This window comes from Garra rufa, chromosome 23 (assembly GCF_049309525.1).
Source record: "Garra rufa chromosome 23, GarRuf1.0, whole genome shotgun sequence".
Lineage (NCBI taxonomy): Eukaryota > Metazoa > Chordata > Actinopteri > Cypriniformes > Cyprinidae > Garra > Garra rufa.
In genome coordinates this window covers 30740858-30761278 of record NC_133383.1, presented here as the reverse complement: position 1 = coordinate 30761278, position 20421 = coordinate 30740858, and the positions used below count along the sequence as shown (strand labels likewise).

At 34.7% G+C, this 20421-nt stretch overlaps 1 protein-coding gene across 7 annotated transcripts in view; it reads left to right on the top strand.

The window, feature by feature from the left end:
• Positions 1–19828, top strand: part of sec31a (SEC31 homolog A, COPII coat complex component) — a 44712-nt gene extending 24884 nt beyond the window's left edge. For 2 of the 7 annotated variants that reach the window (XM_073830276.1, XM_073830282.1), the window contains 15 exons: positions 974–1142; positions 1254–1432; positions 2572–2698; positions 2975–3120; positions 3219–3392; positions 7845–8060; positions 8164–8259; positions 12819–12912; positions 14227–14577; positions 15591–15626; positions 16051–16109; positions 16195–16446; positions 16540–16659; positions 16978–17049; positions 18753–19828. In XM_073830276.1, the coding sequence (XP_073686377.1) occupies positions 974–1142; positions 1254–1432; positions 2572–2698; positions 2975–3120; positions 3219–3392; positions 7845–8060; positions 8164–8259; positions 12819–12912; positions 14227–14577; positions 15591–15626; positions 16051–16109; positions 16195–16446; positions 16540–16659; positions 16978–17049; positions 18753–18932 (2271 nt within the window). In that variant the 3' untranslated portion in view covers positions 18933–19828. The remainder of the gene's footprint in view (positions 1–973; positions 1143–1253; positions 1433–2571; positions 2699–2974; positions 3121–3218; positions 3393–7844; positions 8061–8163; positions 8260–12818; positions 12913–14226; positions 14578–15590; positions 15627–16050; positions 16110–16194; positions 16447–16539; positions 16660–16977; positions 17050–18752) is intronic. The other 5 variants (XM_073830279.1, XM_073830278.1, XM_073830277.1 and 2 more) reach the window with 5 other exon arrangements.
• The last annotated feature ends 593 nt before the right edge of the window (positions 19829–20421 follow it).

Sequence of the window (20421 nt, the reverse complement as noted above, 5' to 3'; positions counted from 1 at the left end):
CTTTAATAAAAAAATAGTTTATTTTGATAATACTATTTAACTATGATGTGGATAAAAAATGTGAAGGCTACTGTAGCTCTACCTCCACCACATCTGTTGTCATTTGATACATTTATATTGCTGCACTAAAATGTATTTTTCTCATTTGTGACAGTTCAGTTAAATGTCACTTCAAATAACGAATAAAAATAAAGTTGCAAAAAAATTATGCAATGATATTTTTGTCAAACTTTTCAGAGAATAACTGAAAACGTACTTTATTTTGGTATATCGTGATATATATCGTTATCGTGATATAAAATAATCCATATCGTGATACATGATTTTTCCATATCGCCCAGCACTACCCTGGAGAACCGTTTGCAATTTAAACAAGAAAAAATATGATAAATAGGCTTATTGCCATTGATTATTTTGGGTTGTACTTTGGGACACGAATAGTGATTTCAAAAAGATGGTAGAAACCACTGTATTTTTAGCTAAATATATAAAAATGCTATACAAATAAGATTGAAAGTGATTTGTATATGGCATGACTATGTTAAAACAGCAAAAAAATTAATTAAAACAGAAAAAACGAATAAACTAAAAGCAAAAAACAAACATTTTAAATAATACACAAAATGAAACGTTAACAAACCAACAATGGAATTGCCTACTTGCAAACACTTAAAAAACAGTAAGCACACCAATAATCAAAGTAAGAAATTGCTTGAATTAATATTCAAGTTTTAAATTATTTAAATTAACCAGGAAGATTAAGCAGTACTCATGTTTTTCACTCATTCACATCATTTTATTAATAATGCATAAAATAGCAGAATAGAGTATTGTTTGAGTAATTATGGATATCCTGGAGAACAGTAAGAAATTACTTGAATTAAAATTCTAGTTTTAAAATTGTTCTTTAAATTAGCCAGGAAGAGTAAGCAGAACTCATGTTTTCTTTCACATAAATATTTTTCTTATCAAGGTTGAGAAGAAAAGCCCTGTAGAGGAAGAAGAAGAACCGCTTGCCACTGAGACGTTGGACCTCGATGAGATTCCTTTTGAAGATGAAGAACCTGCTGCTGAGGACTTGTCTGACACAGAAGTTACTCCAGCTCCTACTTCAGACACTGTTAATCTCAAAGTTAGCCAGGGCAAGTTTCCTTTTGGATGCTCATCACATATGAACGTTCAGTGATATATGAAGGTTAATTGATCAGATAAAATTGGGAGTCTAATGATTTCTTGCTTGATTTTTGTTTCAGATATTGACGGGCTGATCACCCAAGCACTGCTGACTGGGGATTTCGAAGCTGCTGTTAACCTCTGTCTGCATGATAACCGTATGGCTGATGGTATCATCCTGGCTATTGCTGGCGGTCCTGAACTTCTGACAAAGACTCAAAAGAAATACTTGAGCAAAACTCAAAGCAAAATCTCCAAGGTGAGGTCATTTAGTACCACACAGGAGACATGCTTCTAATGTGTTGTTATTACTGTGTCATCTATTATAGCAGTTATTTTAAATTAGAGACTTCAGAGCTCTTGGCTCTAGACTTTTTGCACTGGTTGCACTGGTGTGCCTTCATTTTTTTCTTAAGTGCACCAGCACGAAAATTAGGTGCACCCAAATTTTCAACTGCATCACCTTTAAAAAAACAGTTTCACAAGTTTTTTTTTTTTAATTGCCGTCCAATATTGACAATCTAGTCAACATAAAATTCTTTATTTGAAGCACAATTCTACAAGACTTTAAACTTTATCTAGAACTAAAATTGATCTGGCTCTGACACGGACTCGATTGTATGTGGCTCATGTGCTAATTTGCATACATTTCTAGTACAAAGTTGTTTTTACAGAGGGAATTTTGGGTATCTCATTTTGTCACTCCATAATTCAGAAATACTTAGAGCAGAGAGAAAATGATAATAAAATATAAAATAAAATGATGTATAAAATCAAGCAAATTATACATGAACAAATTCCTCTGTAAAAACCTTTAGGATATAGACAAGAATAATGAAGTTGAGATTTATGGCTCAGTGTAGGAGAACTTTTTTTTGTTGTTGTTGAGAAACCGTTCTTAAAAAATATGGATTGTAATTGAAATCTATTGACAGAAATAGATAAAGTGCTACAAAAGAAACACTTAACGGTGTCTTTTGGATGTTTTCTTTCTACTAGTCTGAAAAAAACACTTTATGAAAAACCAAAAAGCCCAAAATCTCAATCTTGACAGGTGTTTTTGTCTCCCCTTAAACAAAACTGGCTAGGTTATTTTACAGTTATTAATGGCATATGTTTCTCTTTTTTCATGAAGAATGTGTTTAATACATTTCGATTTTGCCATCTTTCTATGAATTATATTAGTGATCATTAAGAAAATGCATCTTTTATATTTAATCAGAGGGGGTGTGCTCATTTATGCTGTGCACTGTATGTTTATCTTTTCTTTGGACCCGACCAAGAGCCAATCCTGTTTCCATTTTTATAGTTAAAGATTTATAGAAAAAAAATGTATGCAGACTTCCAAAAACATATGGAACTTCTCAGAATCTAACGTCAGATCTTAATGTGTTTTAGCTCATTAGCGCTGTGGTAATGAAGGACTGGTTGGACATTTTGGAGACATGTGATCTGCAGAACTGGAAGGAAGCTCTGGCTGCAGTAATGACTTACGCCAAGCCAGAAGAGTTCTCCTCACTATGTGGTGAGTCGAGTATCCAGAAAACAATAACTTTTATTTCTTCTTTCATTTATTTTCTTTTTTGGGGGGGAGAAAAGGACTGCAGAATTTGCATTTGGTTCACGTACTGTATTAAATACTGTAGAATTTGACATTTAAAGCGAATAAATATATATAAAAAATTTTTTTAGCTTGCTGCATTGCCCAGCCCTGTTTTTGATGACGCCATTCAGATACTTTCAAGGGCAGTTACATGCATGAATGTTTGATTGATTGCAAGTCTCTGATGCATTTCTGCAGGTCTGCTGGGCTCCAGGCTGGAGGCTGCTGAAGACACAGCACTGCAGGCTCAGGCCTGTCTCTGCTACATCTGCGCAGGCACAGCAGAGCAGCTGGTCGCCTACTGGGCCAAAGCTCAGGACTCCTGCAACCCACTGTCTCTGCAGGTGAGACGGGACTCCAGCAAACCACTGGTCCAAGACGGCAGTCCATGTTTTTTTGCTTGATTGTGATTTGGTGTTTTTTGCTTTGTGTGTGTTTGTAGGAGCTGGTTGAGAAGGTGGTGGTTCTGCAGAGAGCTGTGGTGAAAGCTCAGGGTGGTGTTTCTCCTGATATGGGTGCACTACTAGCAGAGAAGATGAGTCAGTACGCCAGTCTGCTGGCATCACAGGGCAACTTACAGACGGCTATATCCTACCTGCCCACCAACACTCAACAGGTGACCATCACAAATTGTGCCTGAAGTTATGTAGATGAACTACTAATGGTGAACTACTATTGATTTACAAATTAAAAATTAAATATACAGTACAGACCAAGTTTGGACACACCTTCTCATTCAGGTGTGTCCAAACTTTTGGTCTGTACTGTAGATATGAATTCAACTGAAAAAACTTGTGAAAAAATATCTTTCAGGTGGTCAAATAGCAAATAGTGGAGCTCTGCAGCCACCTACTGGTAAAAGTTATTTGTAGGTTTTTTTTTTTACTTTTAAAACTGGATTTTCCAAAAGATGGGCAAAAATCTTACACTAAACCATGTGAAATTATCCATGTTATCCCCATGAATTAAAGTTAGAAATGTGGGTCTTTTATAAAGTGAATTTTACATAAAAGCAGTTTTTGTATAAAAAGCCATTTAAAAAAATGTATTTGTTAATTTATATATATTTAAAAATATCACTAACCCACTGAAAACTGCACAAATGTAGAGTAAAAACTTAAATAAACAGAAAAATATACAGTACAGACCAAGTTTGGACACACCTTCTCATTCAGGTGTGTCCAAACTTTTGGTCTGTACTGTAGATATGAATTCAACTGAAAAAACTTGTGAAAAAATATCTTTCAGGTGGTCAAATAGCAAATAGCAAATAGTGGAGCTCTGCAGCCACCTACTGGTAAAAGTTATTTGTAGGTTTTTTTTTTTACTTTTAAAACTGGATTTTCCAAAAGATGGGCAAAAATCTTACACTAAACCATGTGAAATTATCCATGTTATCCCCATGAATTAAAGTTAGAAATGTGGGTCTTTTATAAAGTGAATTTTACATAAAAGCAGTTTTTGTATAAAAAGCCATTTAAAAAAATGTATTTGTTAATTTATATATATTTAAAAATATCACTAACCCACTGAAAACTGCACAAATGTAGAGTAAAAACTTAAATAAACAGAAAAATATACAGTACAGACCAAGTTTGGACACACCTTCTCATTCAGGTGTGTCCAAACTTTTGGTCTGTACTGTAGATATGAATTCAACTGAAAAAACTTGTGAAAAAATATCTTTCAGGTGGTCAAATAGCAAATAGTGGAGCTCTGCAGCCACCTACTGGTAAAAGTTATTTGTAGGTTTTTTTTTTTACTTTTAAAACTGGATTTTCCAAAAGATGGGCAAAAATCTTACACTAAACCATGTGAAATTATCCATGTTATCCCCATGAATTAAAGTTAGAAATGTGGGTCTTTTATAAAGTGAATTTTACATAAAAGCAGTTTTTGTATAAAAAGCCATTTAAAAAAAATGTATTTGTTAATTTATATATATTTAAAAATATCACTAACCCACTGAAAACTGCACAAATGTAGAGTAAAAACTTTAATAAACAGAAAAATATACAGTACAGACCAAAAGTTTGGACACACCTTCTCATTCATTTGAATACCTCTATATCAAATTTGACTCTGTACCACAAAACCAGTCTTAAGTAGCACAGGGGTATTTGTAGAAGTAGCCAAAAATACATTGTATGGGTCAAAATTGTTGATTTTTCTTTTATGCCAAAAATCATTAGGATATGCAGTAAAGATCATGTTCCTTGAAAATATTTAGTAAATTTCCTACTGTAAATATATCAAAACTTAATTTTTATTTGTACAACTTTAAAGGCAATTTTCTCAATATTTAGATTTTTTTGCACCCTCAGATTCCAGGAAACAAATAGTTATATCTTAACAAACCATACATCAATGGGAAGCTTGTTTATTCAATTTTCAGATGATGTATTAATCTTAATTTCAAAAAATGTACCATTATGACTGGTTTTTAGTTTTTCCCCACATCAATTTACACTCCATACACCATAATAATGACAAAGCAAAAACCAGATTAGCAAATTTTACAAATTTATTTAAAATAAAACACTGAAATAAGTACATTGCATAAGTATTCATACCCTTAACTCAGTACATAGTTGAAGCACCTTTACAGCCTCAAGTCTTTCTGGGTATGATGTGATAAGCTTTGCACATCTGCATTTGCCATTCTTTGGACATTTTCTAGAGTCCTAGTTGTTCCAGTCGTCTTCCATTATGGATAATGCTTCTGTCAACCTTCAATGCAGCAGATTTTTTTCTGAACTCTTCCCTAGATCATCGCCTTAACACAAGTCTGTCACTGAGCTCTACAGGCAGTTATCTTGACCTCAGGACTTGGTTTTTGCTCTGATATGCATTTTCAGCTGTTAGACCTTTTCTGAGAGGTGTGTGCCTTTCTAAATCAGACTCATTCAAATGAATTTGCCACAGTTTAACTCCACTCCAAGTGTAGTAACATCTAGAAGCAATATGAATGATCCTGAGCTAAATTTCGAGTGTCCCAGAAAAGGGTATGAATACTTATGCAACGGGATCTTTTCAGTTTTTTATTTCTAATAAATTTGCAAAGTTGTTTTGTGCTTTGTCATTAAGGTGTACGATGAAGATTGATGTGGAAAAAAACAAATTTAAAGCAGTTTAACATAATGCTGCATCAAAACAAAATGTGAAAAAAATGAAGGGGTATGAATACTTTTGCAAGGCACTGTATATAAAAGATAATGACACATAAAACTGACAAAACCTGCAAATATAAAATAAAAGCTAATTTAAAATATGAACAAATACTGCAGTAGTATATAAATATGATTAAAATAACACAGCATTAAATATTCTACATGTATTACAAGGATTTTATTGACAGTTATAAAACTAAGCAGGGTTACTTGATTTGAATGCACTTTTATGATTATTATTAAATAATAATAAAAAAATTCAGTAATATTTTGGACTGAAAATGTATAAATGTTGAAATACAAGTACATTTCTGCAGTATATTTATTATTTAAATAAAATAAAATAAACATATTAACTATGTATTAAAATCGATGTTAATTATTGATTAGTTATTAATAATTAAAATAAGCTACCTGCAAAAATTCATTGTTAATTTTAATAACAGTGATAATGAAAATTCCAGAAATTTGTCTCACATTTATCAAAATTTGAGTCTCACAAACTAAATCTCTCTATTTGCGCCAGAGGTGGGACCAAGTCATTGTTTTGCAAGTCACAAGGAAGTCTCGAGTCTTTGCGTTCAAGTCTCGAGTCAATTTCCAAGTCAAGTCCAAGTCGAGTTGCAAGTCCTCAACTTTAAGCTTTAAGTCCTAAACAAGTCATTAGTGCTGTTTGTCCAAATTAGTGTCTCTGTATTAAATTTAAAGTCAATAATAGTCTATATGTGACCCTGGACCACAAAACCAGTCATAAGGTTAAATTTGACAAAACTGAGATTTATACATCATATGAAAGCTCAATAAATAAGCGTTCTATTGATGTATGGTTTGTTAGGATAGGACAATATTTGACTGAGATACATCTATTTGAAATCAGAAATCTGAGGATGCAAAAAAATCAAAAAGACTGAGAAAATCACCTTTAAAGTTGTCCAAATTAGGTTCTTAACGATGCATATTACAAATCAAAAAATACATTTTGATATGTTTACAGTAGGAATTTTACAAAAAATCTTCATGGAACATGAACTTTACTTAATTTCTTAATGATTTTTGGCATAAAAGAAAAATCAATAATTTTGACCCATGCAATGTATTTTTGGCTATTGCTACAAACATACCCCAGCGACTTAAGACTGGTTTTGTGGTCCAGGGTCACATATTAGGTATAATTATAAAAGATGGGCTATAATAGTTAGTGGTGTTTCATTAACGAATTATTCATTGTTAGTGAACAAATATAGCCTAATTGAATGAATAATTTATTTTAAGCCCACTGTTTCATTTGTTCATCAGTTGAGTCAAATATTTAATAACTTGCTTATAGGTAATACAGACGTTAATTTATCGTGAATTAATCCATTTCTTAAAAAGACATGAAAATGAGTGGCTGATAAACAGGAAGAATAGAATGACTTTTATATCTAGGCTACATATGACTCTGACATAAAAAAAAAAAAAAAATCTAATTATGTTTGAAAGGTTTAACCAATTATTAGGCTACTTCTGTTTCAATATACATCTGGAACTTAAATGTCTAAAACATTAAATATCCTAAACATTATGTGGATAAAAACAAAACAGTTGCTCTCTTGTTCAGTGCCAAAATCTGTGCTAATCATCCCAGTGTGATCATATGCTTCAGAAACCAGCCTATATTGATCAGAACTGTTTTATTTTTTTGGAAGGTAGGCCATAAAGACTTGCCGAGTCACAGGGTTCAAGTCCAAGTCAAGTCTCGAGTCATTGCTGTCAAAGTCTAAGTCCAGTCGCAAGTCTTCTTTGATTATGTCAAGTCACAAGTCATCAAATTTGGGTCTCGAGTCTTTGCGATTTTTAATTTTTAATTGTCTTTAAGGTGTAATGTCAGCTCTGTGCATTTGATTTGTTTTCTGTAGGTTGCTGTGCAGCAGTTGCGTGATCGTCTGAGCAGAGCTCTTGGTCAGCAGCATCAACAACAGCAGCAGCAGCAGCAGCCTGGAGTGACTAGAATGCAGAACATGCGCCAGACATTTCCCGCTGCTGTATCAATGCAGACATACACACAACCTCAACCTCCACAGGTCCCCGCGCAGCCCACCGCACCCTCTGCACCGCCTCAGTATTACCAACAGGTACCAGATACGCTCACAGTGACACCCGCGGGTTCATTATTTGAGTCACCAGTGGCCGGCGGCGGCCGATACCAGCGTGTGTTTGTGTTTGTGTTGTGTTCAGGGTAGATCTGCCACTACTGTCACGTCCTGGAGTAACCAAACCCCTACAGCTCTGCCCAGTGTCCCTCGCCCGCTAGTGCCTGCCGCTGACCCGCAGGTACAGACAGACAGAGCTGTGCCGCGCTGCTCACACTGACAGATACAAGCGCCACATACCGCATGAGCAAACGCATAAACTGCTCATTTAATAACTTATTTCGACTTGTTTTATTGGTTGAATTTTTTTTTTAGGTGGGGTTTGCTCTGTGTGAGATTTATTTGGGACTAATCATTCCTTTTTTGCTTACTTCAGTGACTTTCATTGTCGGCGCGTTTAACTCCAGTCACATTTTTGTTTGCTTTTCTAAACTGAGGAACAAGATTCATACCTGCAAACTCGTCTCTCTCTCTCTCTATACTGTGCCCTCCACTAATATTGGCACCCTTGGTAAATAAGAGCAAAGGTGGATGTGAAAATAAATCTGCATAATCTATCCTTTTGAGCTTTTATTCAAAAAATTCACAAAATTCTAACCTGTCATTGAAGTAAAGCAATAAACCGTGGGGAGGGGGGGAAATCTCATTATGAAATAAATGTTTTTCTCTAGTTCACGTTGGCCACTATTATTGGCACCCAGTCTTTGCGACGTCCTTTTCCCAAGATAACAGTTCTGAGTTTTCTCCAACAATGTCTAATGAGTTTGGAGAACACCTGAAGAGATCAGAGACAATTCCTTCAGACAGAATCTCTCTAGATTCTCCAGAATCTCTCTCTTCCCAGCTTCATGTTGAAGCTTCTTCTCTTCAGTTTCTACAGAGTTCAGGTCAGGGATATGGGACGGCCATGGTAGAAGCTTCATTCTGTGATCAGTGACACAATTTTTGTGTTGATTTTGATGTTAGTTTTGGATAATCGTCCTGCTGGAAGATGCAACCATGACCCATTATAAGATTTCCAACAGAGGCAGTCAGGTTTGGATTTTTTATCTGCTGGTATTTGATAGAATCCATGACGCCATGTGTCTAAACAAGATGTCCAGGACCTCCGGCAGAAAAATAGGTCCACAACATTAAAGACCCAGCAGTGTTTTTAACCGTGGACATGGGGAACTTTTTTATCCCTGTCTGCACCAAAACTATCTGGAGGGTTAGCTGCCAAAAAGCTCATTTTTAGTTTCATCTGACCATAGAAAACAGTCCTGTGTGAAGTTCCAATCATGTCTGACAACTGAATATGCTGGAGTTTGTTTTCGGATGAGCCAGGAGGATTTTTCTTGAAACCCTCTTAAACAACATATAATAATGTCAGGGCTGTTTGATCATTTTATTTTAGGCTTTCTGACCCCAAGACTCAACAATTCTTTGCAATTCTCCAACTGTGAACCTTGGAGAGTCTTTGGCCACTCAAACTGTCCTCCTTATCGTGCATTAGGGTGATACAGACACACGTCCTCTTCTAGGCAGATTTGTAACATCTTTAGTTGATTGGAACTTCTTAATTATTGCCCTGATGGTGGGAATGGGGATTTTCAATGCTTTAGCTCTTTTATTACAGCCAATTTCGATTTTGTGAAGCTCAACAAACTTGTTCTGCACATCAGAACTACATTCTTTGGTTTTACTTGTGATGGATGATTAAGGGAATTTGGCTTTTGTGTTCCTCATATTTATAATCCTGTGGAACAGCAAGTCATGACTGGACAATTTTATACTCCTAGCCACCCTGATGTGCTAAAACAATTGTAATATTAATGGGAATATACTTTATTGATATTTTACTTAGACAAATTTTTAGGGTGCCAAAAATTTTGGCCAACGTGAACTAGAGAAAAAATTTATTTCATAATGAGATATCTCCCCATTTTCCATCGTTTTACGTCGATGAAAGGTTAGAATTTTGTGAATTTTCAAGCAGATCTAAAGGATAAACGATGCAGATGTATTTTCACAGTCACCTTTGCTCTTATTTACTAAGGGTGCCTATAATAGTGGAGGGCACTGTGTGTATGTGTATATATACATATATTTTTTTTTAATCAAAAGTAGAGGAAAAAGCAGTAATATTGTGAAATATTATTATAAATGGAAATAACTGATTTCGAATACATATTAAAGTGTAATTTATTCCTGTTTTGCAAAGCCACATTTTTCAGCATCATTACTCCCGTCTTCAGTGTCACATGATCCTTCAGAAATCATTCTAATATGCTGATTTATCAATGTTGGAAAAAATGTTTTTTTTTTTTGTTGTTGTTTGTTTGTTTCCAACATCAATAATAAATCCACATCAAAATGATTTCTGAAGCATCATGTGACACTGAAGACTGGAGTAATTATGCTAACATTTCAGCTTTGTGTCACGGAATAAGTTATGTTTTAAAGTATATTAAAATTGAAAACTGTTATTTGAAATTGCAATAACATTTTTCAATATTACTGTTTTTTTTTCTGTATTTTTGATCAAATAAATTGTGTTTTTGTATGGTTCTATCCTTGTAGAGTTAGTTTCAAAACCATGCTTCATTCTAAAAAGATTCTTTCTATTTCTATTCTAATATCAAAATAGGCTGAATCCAATAAATTCTAGTCATTTTTAGAAGAATTCACAGAGTATTAATAAGAATTACTTGTATTCTTGAGTTTGCAGGTGTGAAGTTTTCTGGTTTTCTGTGGCTTCCCTCCTTTTATTCATGAATGCTTGTTGTGTTATAAATAATCAGTTTCTTTCACCTTTTTATGTTATTAACATCTACTGTAGACGTTCACCTACCGTATTTTCTAGAAAATTAGTCACACCAAGTCAAACTTGTATTTTAGAGAGAAAAAAAAATACAAATTGCATTGGTGTGCAAATCACATTTTATATTTACATTCAGAAAGAATGTAAAATACAGCATTATTTAAGTACATAATGCTATCAATCTGAAAACAATCTCACAATCTGAAAGCTAAATAAGCAAGCTGTGTTATGATAGGACAATATTCGAGATACAACTATTTGAAAATCTGGAATCTGCAAAAAAAATCACCTTTGCTATTGTTCAAATTAAATTATTAGCAATGCATATTACTAATCAAAAATTAAGTTTTGATATATTTAAAGTAGAAAATTTACATGATATTTAGTTAATATCCTAATGATAAGAAAAATATAATAAGAAATAAGAAAAATTTACATTGTATTTTTGGCTATTGCTATAAATATACCTGTTGGTTTTGTGGTCATTACTAATCCAAAAATGAAGTTTTGATATATATGCATTGCAAATAATTTCATTTGAATAACTTTAAAGGCAATTTTCTTAATATTTAGATTTTTTTTGCACCCTTGGATTCCAGATTTTCAAATATTGTCCTATCATAACAAACCACACATCAATGGACAGCTTATTTTTTATAATTGTATAAATCTCAATTTCAAAAAATTGACCCTTGTGACAGGTTTTGTGGTCCAGAGTAACAAAAAAATGATAAAACACAAATTAAATTCTGTGAAATACGGTACCACTGAATGCCCACCACTCTCTGCCTTCTGCTAACAGTCTCACTTGCTCTTGTGGTATGATGTTACTCCAGTGTTTATGTGTCTAATAAGTTCAAATCTCTTTTGTTGTCCCTGACACAGTGCACTTGTGCGAGGATTTCATTAACACACACTCCATCCAAACTTTAAACTGCAGTCTGTGTCCTGCATGCTTGTCTTTGTCCTTAACCACACACTGTATTTCATTAGCAGCTGGACAGATTCTCAAGCGTTGTTTTCTTTTCCTCCCAAAGACAATAATTGTTCAACCCTTCTCATCTATTTATATGATTATTGTAGATATGCTGATGCTTATGCTGAAGGTGTTTTGTTGTGTACTTCATAAAGCCAGAGTCATATATCAGAGGATGCTGTTTTGACTAAGCTGATGGATTGTAATGATAGTGCATCAAAATCAACATATGCCATGTTCATAACAAAAGGGCCCTTGTTGTTTGGGAGTTTTATGTAAATGCTGTAGATGGTAAGTAATATTTAGCTGGCAGATGCACCGTAGTGTAAAGAGAAACATACTATGTGCATTTTGTATAAAAACATAGTCTGATATGTGCACTTCTGTACAAAAATTTGGGGTCGGGGTAATAATATTTTTATCCAGCAAGGAATAAACTGTCAGAAGTGCCTGCAAAGGATTTGTTTTTTAAATAAATGCTGTTCTTTTGAACTTTCTATTCATCAGAGAATCCTAAAAAACAAAATATATCACCATTTCAACAAAACTATGAAGCAGTGCAACTGTTTTCAACACTGAGAATAATGTTTCTTGAGCAATGTTTCTTGGATCATGTGACACTGAAGACTGGAGTAATGATGCTGACAAAATCAGCTTTACTTCACAGGAAAAAAATACATTTTAACAGATATTCACGTAGAAAACAGCTGTTTGAAATTCTAATAATATTTCATAATATGACTGTTTTTACTGCATTTTTGATCGTCTTAGTGAGCAGAAGAAACTTCTATCAAAAATATAAAAAAATCTTACTGACCCCAAACGTTTGAGTGATATAGTACTAGTGTAATAACACGGATGTAGTTTTGCACATCTCTCAGGCTGGATTACGCTGTGTCCCCCTCAACGCATAACATGTCAGAAGTCACTTTAAATACATTTCTGTCGCCTCTGTCCTCAGGTGGAGTCCACACCTCCAGCTTTTGGCCTTCAGTCTCCGGCGACCGCATCCGTTCCTGCCTCTACTCCGTTCATGTACTCCCAGCAGTACCAGAGTAAGTGTACAATCACAGAAATCACCTGACTGCGGTCCTTGTACCACTAAAAGTTAGAAAAAGGTTTGTTTTGTTCACTAAAAAAGCTTTAAAGTTACACACTGAAATGCTTCTGATGTGCTTTTATACATTAAAAACCCCTGATAACCCACATCACTCTTGTTATTTTTAAGTCTGTTTGGTTTCAAACAGACTTCATCTATAAGTTTAAACTTAAGCAATGCATGCATTTTTGTATGGATGCTGGCTGCTGTAAAATCTGCCTGAACTTAGTGCTTAGTATGTACTCATATGTGTATTAACACTTAAAGGAGATGTTCACTTCCAGAACAAAAATTTACTGATAATTTACTTTACCACTTACCCCTTTTCATCCAAGACGTTCATGTCTTTTTTTCTTCAGTCATAAAGAAGTTTTTTTTAGAAATAAACATTTCAGGATTTCTCTCCATATAGTGGACTTCTATGGTGCCCTGAGTTTGAACTTCCAAAATGCAGCTTTAAAGGGCTCTAAACGATCCCAGTCGAGGAAGAAGGGTCTTATCTAGCGAAACGATTGGTTTTCTTAAACAAAAATTGACAGTTTGTCTACTTTTTAACCTTAAATGCTCATCTTGTCTTGCACTGCATGAACTCTGTGTATTCCGGTTCAAGACAGTTGGGTATGTCGGAAAACTCCCATCTCATTTTCTTCTCCAGCTTCAAAATCATCCTACATCACTGCAGAAGTTTTTGCAAAGTGAACATGCAAAGATGATCAAATGCCCTTTACAAAAAAGGTAAAGCGGCAATATAGGATGATTTTGAAGTTGGAAGACAATATTAGATGGGAGTTTTTCGACATACCCAACTGTCTTGAACCGGAATACACAGAGTTTACGCAGAGCTAGACAATATAAGCATTAGAGGTTAAAAAGTATATAAATTGTTATTTTTTTGTAGAAAATAACCAATTGTTTTGCTAGATAAGACACTTCTTCCTCAGCTGGGATCATTTTGAGACCTTTAAAGCTGCATTTAAGCTGCATTTTGTAAGTTCAAATTCGGGGGCACCATAGAAGTCCACTATATGGAGAAAAATCCTGAAATGTTTTCCTCAAAAAAGATAATTTCTTTACGACTGAAGAAAGAAAGACATGAACATCTCGGATGACAAGGAGGTGAGTGCATTATCTGTCAAATTTTTTATGGAAGTGAACTAATCCTTTATAGATCATTTCACTAGAGCCGTTTATTAATAATTGCATGCTCTTAACTGTGGCTGTAATGTGAAATAACTCTATAAATGTTGTCTCCTCTCCTCATGAACTTCAGACTATGCTCCTGTCCAGCAGTTCACACCTGCCGCTGGGACTCCTGGCATCTATCAGCCTCTTTCATACTCTTCTTCTACGGCCTCTCCTCTTCCTCCTCCACCTTCCTCCTCTTCTGCTGCTGTCTATCCTCCACAGTTCATGCATCCTGCCTCCTCTCAGCCGGCATCTCCTCCTATGCTTTCTGGACCTCCTCAGGGAGGTCAGCCTTTCTCTCCTCCACCCCTGTCTTCTGGCATGTCTTTCCAGCATGGTGGGCCGGGGTCGCCCACGGCTTATCTTCCTCCTCCAGTCGGCAGAGCTCCAGGTACTCAGAATGAACCCGCACTGATTCCAGCCTCCCAGAGAACAGGTCTGCACACACATAAGCCGTAACTGATGGAAATCATCAAGTGTTTCATATATATATTATAGACGCACTACTGGTCAAAAGCCTTTTCTTTTTGCCCGGCAAACAAACAAAAAAAGACAATAATTTTGTGAAATATTACAATTTATAGTAACTGTTTTCTATTTTACAACAGCATTTTAGTGCCATGTTAAAATAAAATAAAGCAAATTTTGAGAATAAAGTCGTAATGTTTCGAGAATAGTCACATTTTTTTCAAAATGTTGAAATGTTCTGGGAATAAAGTCGTAATGTTTTGAGAATAAAGTCATAATGTTTCAAGAATCGTTACATTTTTTAGAAATGTTTTGAGAATAACGGAATGTTTTGAGAATAATGTCGTAATGTTTCGAGAATATCATCGGAATGTTTTGAGAATATCGTCAGAATGTTTTGAGAGTACCGTTGGAATGTTTCGAGAATAACGTCGGAATGTTTCGAGAGTGAAGTTGGAATGTTTAGAGAACAATGTTGGAAGTTTTTGAGAATAACGTCGGAATGTTTCGAGCATACTGTCGGAATGGTTTGAGAATAATGTTGGAATGATTAGAAAATAAAATCAATGTTTCAAGAATAACGACGGAATGTTGCAAGAATAACGCCGAAATTTTTCGAGAATAATGTTGGATTGTTTTAGAAAATAAAATCAATGTTTCAAGAATAACATCGAAATGTTTTGAGAATAACATCGGAATGTTTAGGGAATAAAGTTGTAATGTTTTGAGAATGAAGTCACATTCTTTCTAAATTTTCGACTTTATTCTCAAAATTTTCGACTTTATTCTTGAAATGTTTCCACTTTATTCTCGAATCATTTTGACTTTATTCTCAAAGCATTTTAACAATTTGAAGGAATGTAACTTTATTCTTGAAACATTGCGACTTTATTCTCGAAACATTTCGCCGTTATTCTCAAAACATTTAGAAATTGTTCTCAAAACATTTAGAAATGATAAAACTACCTTATGTATTTACAGGAGGATTAGATCAAGACTTTGCCTGGTGTTTGGAAGGTGAATTTATAAGAGAGTTATAAGAATGTAACATAGTGGACTGTAATTGTCCATCTTGGATTATTAATGAATATCACAAATCAGTGAAATTCACAAGAATTTTGTGCAGTGATTTTGTTTTTCTGAATTTATTTTAAAATGCATTAATCACTCATTTAGATCAGGTGTTGGCTGAAAATATATTCAAGAACATGAGCAATTATTTTGTGTTTATTGGTGAATGCAGAACAAATCTGTAACTACTGAGTCTTGCATAGGTGTGATTAAAAACAAACTTCTAATCAGCATGATATAACATTCAGTAACAAGTCTGCGCTATCCATTTTGAGAGTTCAACTAATGTCCACCTGGCATTAACCTCTCAGACCCTGCAGTTCCACCAATCGAAATCCAAACTGAGATGATCTCTTCTGTTCCTCTGCAGGACCTCAGAACGGCTGGAACGATCCTCCATCACTCAACAGAGTACCCAAAAAGAAGAAGGTGAGTTTGAAAATCGTCTGCTTGCTCATAATCTACAAGGTTTAGACTCGCTTTCTTAAATTCATCCTGTGTTTTTGGTCTCCAGATGCCAGAAAACTTCACTCCACCAGCACCCATTACAGCGCCCATCATGGCCCCTTTAGGAGACCCTCAGTTCCCTGCTGGCCAAACCATGCAGAGCCTTCAACCTCAACAACAGGTTCCAGATCAGTCTGTGGGTCCAGCCACCTTCACCCCCATCCAGCAGCAGACACTGGGACCCCCGGGCAGAAACCCCAACATGCCTCAGGTCCACATGGAAGGTGCGCCTGGAGCTCCAATTGGAGACGTCATAAAGGTATTACTTCATGTACAATAAAAGAAGTGTTTGTTGGATGCATGTTAGTGATCGTACACCTTGAGTTTGGCTCTATTCTGTGGTCTCTCTCAGCCGCTTCAGTCCATACCGACTGAGAAGATCACTAAGAAGCCAATCCCAGAGGAGCACATGATTTTGAAGACCACTTTTGAGGGACTGATCCAGAAATGCTTGGCTGCTGCTTCAGACCCGGTTTGTTTGCAATGAAATCACTAAAGCAATCTCTTATTTAAAGGGATAGTTCCCCCAAAAATGAGAATTCTTTCTTTAATTACTCACCCACATGACGTTTCGAAGTCGTAAGAAATTCATTTGTCAGCATAGACAGCAAGGGTCCTTCCACGTGCTTTTCTTATTTTAGTTATTTTAGTTTTATTCATTATTCATCACCCATACAAAATACTACTACTAAAAATGATTGTTTGCATAAACTTGTGCGACTACTGTCTGTATCCTGTTTCAAATTTCCCAGCATTTCAAATAAAGTTTTTCCCTCTTTCATCTTAACAGCAAACCAAAAGGAAGCTGGATGATGCTCATAAGAGGCTTGAGCTTCTCTATGACAAGCTGAGAGAACAAACAGTGAGTATTTTACCATTAATAAACACTTTCACTAATAATTATTTTGGTAATCGAGTAATCTGTCGATTATTCTGACGATTAATGGAGTAATCTGAAAATTTTACTTTTTTTTGTGGTAATAAAAATAGACCTAAGCAAAGCTTTTAAAATTACTTAAATTACATGTATAATAGTAATTGGGCAATAATAGTTAGTTCAAATAGCAAAAGCAAGTAATTGTATGATTTTATCAAACAAAACTGTTAAAATATATAATGTATTATAAACATTAGAGCTAATGTACAAATAGGCCAACAGCCAGATGATTGTTTTTACACTTTGCTGCTCGTTCTAATCCTTGTTTAATATTGACTTAACAACATTTAATTTAAATGTCCACTTAATGTTTAATATTCGGTAGGAATGCTCTGAATGTTTCGGCAATTGAAATGTTTCGACGAATAAGAGAAAAGGCTGAATAAATTCTACCGCACAATGACGTGGCGCGATCAAATAGAGGCGTGCACTAATGCAGCAAACGTGGGCAGTGTGGAAGCATTAAAACTGTCAGAGAAAGACAAAATCATTACAAGCACCGACAGCGAGAGACTGTTTAGTGTCACATCGCTTGTCTTCCATGAGAAGAGAAAGGGCTGGTTGTTGCTGTTTACTGTATGATGACTGAAATCACCAAATGGCCTTAAACCATTAGTAAATAAACTACTGAACGTTATGTTGTCTAATACATGAACCAATTGTATTTATTCTGACAGCGCTGCATGAGAATCATTCATAAATCTGCTGCTGTCAGCAATAGTACTGAGGTCTTCTTGCGGGTTTCCGCCAAAATAAAAGTCAACATTCATAAATGTTTGTATTGTAATTTTATTGTTGTTCTGTAAAATAAAATAAAGTAAGACAAAAATAATAACCGTTTTATTAATACGTTTATTATAAGATTCTCCTCAGCAAGCCTGCATTTATTTGTACATTAAAACACATGCCTGATTCAAGAAGGGGGTCTTAAAAATGGCCAAAGAATATTATTTTACTAACTTATTAATTTTAAGTTGAATTCTGCTTTGTTGGTGGGCTATAATGTCTACTAGAACGTTAAAAATGTTAAGTAAATATTTTTAAATTGTTGTTTTGTATTTGATTTGATTTTTTTTTTTTTGAAAAGCAAGACAAAACTGTAAAAAGCAGATTACATAGGGGAAAAGACGAAATACTGCGTTTGGTCTTCAACCAAGAGTTTTCATTTTGGTGCATCCCTAATATTTCTTAGCAACAGAAATGCTATAGCTACTGTAATTTCTTGGAAATGTGGACATCAAATCATAAACTCAAGAGTGAGGATTTAACCTTTTTTTAAATCACAATGTACAATTAGCATATTGAGTAAGACATTGATGATTTTTTTTTTCTGTGCATATATTTATTTAATTGAATTGGAGCATTTGTGAGTTCACAGTAGCATTATGCTTTGTAATTTTTAAATAGGTTTAATATATCATGCAGCCTTGGAAAACAGTCTAATAATGCATTTCATGGATTCTCATCTGTGGAAAATGCAATCGAGCACTTAAATTGAATTAAAAAAATCGTAACAGTCCCACTCACTTTCATTTAATCCAGCGGTAATACCATGTCGAAGTCTCAAAACACTGCTGGTGTTGACAATTTTCCAATCAAACTCAAACGTGTTTTTTATTTCTCTCCAGCTGTCTCCAGCTATTGTGGGTGGTCTTCACAGTATGGTCCGCAGCATCGAGTGCCGCTCCTACAGCGACGGGCTCAACATCCACACACACATCGTGAGCAACAACAACTTCAGCGAGACGTCCGCCTTCATGCCCGTCCTGAAGGTGGTGCTGACTCAAGCCAACAAACTGGGTGTTTGATATCCACTGTCTGTAAAACCAACCAACTAGTATTCTCAAACCCCTTCAAGCCATCATTCCAGGACCAGTTGTGCATATATATGGCCAGTCATAATAGATCTGGTTTACAGCCATGTTTTTGTTGTTTTATGTATTTTAATGTTGTTATTACATATTTGTAATCATGACAGAGCAGAGTGCAATAGGGCTTTCCCCTTTCATGTCTCCAGTTTTAATGCTAAATTAGCTTCGTAAAATGAAATGCGTGTCTTATGCTTTAGTGAAGAATAGCGGCAAGCTTATTTCCAGTGCACCGTGCTTAAGTTATGCTATTCATTTGGCATTAAGTTCTATGATTTTTAAGACAAATGATGTTTACGATTATCGCAACTCCTCTGCATTTCAATTTAGATTTTGGGATTTACGTTATGACAACATTTCTGCGGATGAAGTTTGGATATGGCAACAAGGTAACATGATAAAAGAGTTGCAATGAATTTTTATTTAAACTGTTCCATTTGATTTAGTATTTGGCTTTTAATTGGAAATTAACGATTAAATCTTTTTGTTTCATAACGCTGCCTGTCTTTATTGTACATGTTAAAGACTTTATCTTTTCAGATAATGGGGCAAAGGAAACAGGATCTGATGTGTAAAAAATAAAAAAGGCCAGGCTACAATAAAGGGAATTCGTTATTTTTATAATCATATTTTTGTTTAAATCACAGTCTCAGTCAGCTATCGTTCTGTTAGTAAGTGTGTTTTGAGCAGTCTTGCATATGGCTTCACGAACATTTGAAGGCTTGCTCTAAAACTCGTTTTTTTTATGCAAATCTGTGTACTGTCGCAAAAATTGAGATTGTACTGTAAATCTGACGACTGTTTTGCAGTTTTATTAAAAACAAATTGAGACAGCCGACTTGCGTCTTTTTACAGATGTTTTATCTTAGATGTTAAACTCATATACTACCCATGGCATTATAATTTCATGTAAACGTTTATACTCTAATATTAATATTACTACAACATATTAAACCTAATAATTGTATTTGGAAACACCTAATACTTAACAGGAGTTTTGATTACTGTGCTTTAAACATGAAATACACATATATGCACTTTATATACATACATGTATGTGGATGCCATCTCTCAGCAATTCCAGTGAAATTAAATATTAAAAGGAATTTTGTTCCAAACCATGATTAAAAAAGAATTTATCTTAATTAAAACCAAAAATGTTAAAATCATTATTTGATGGAATATCAGTAAAAGTGTACTTGCATCATTCCATTAATAACTGCAGAACAACATTTAATTCTTATCCAAATAGGCTTACTTAGCTTTTTAAACGGAACTCTCCATAGACTTCTTTTTTTTATATACAGCTAATTATAAACAATATCATCTAAATCTAACAGAAAACTAAACACACATTTAGAAATACGTACACACACGTTTTACACCACACACATATATTAGGGCTGTCACTAGCAATTATTTTGGCAAT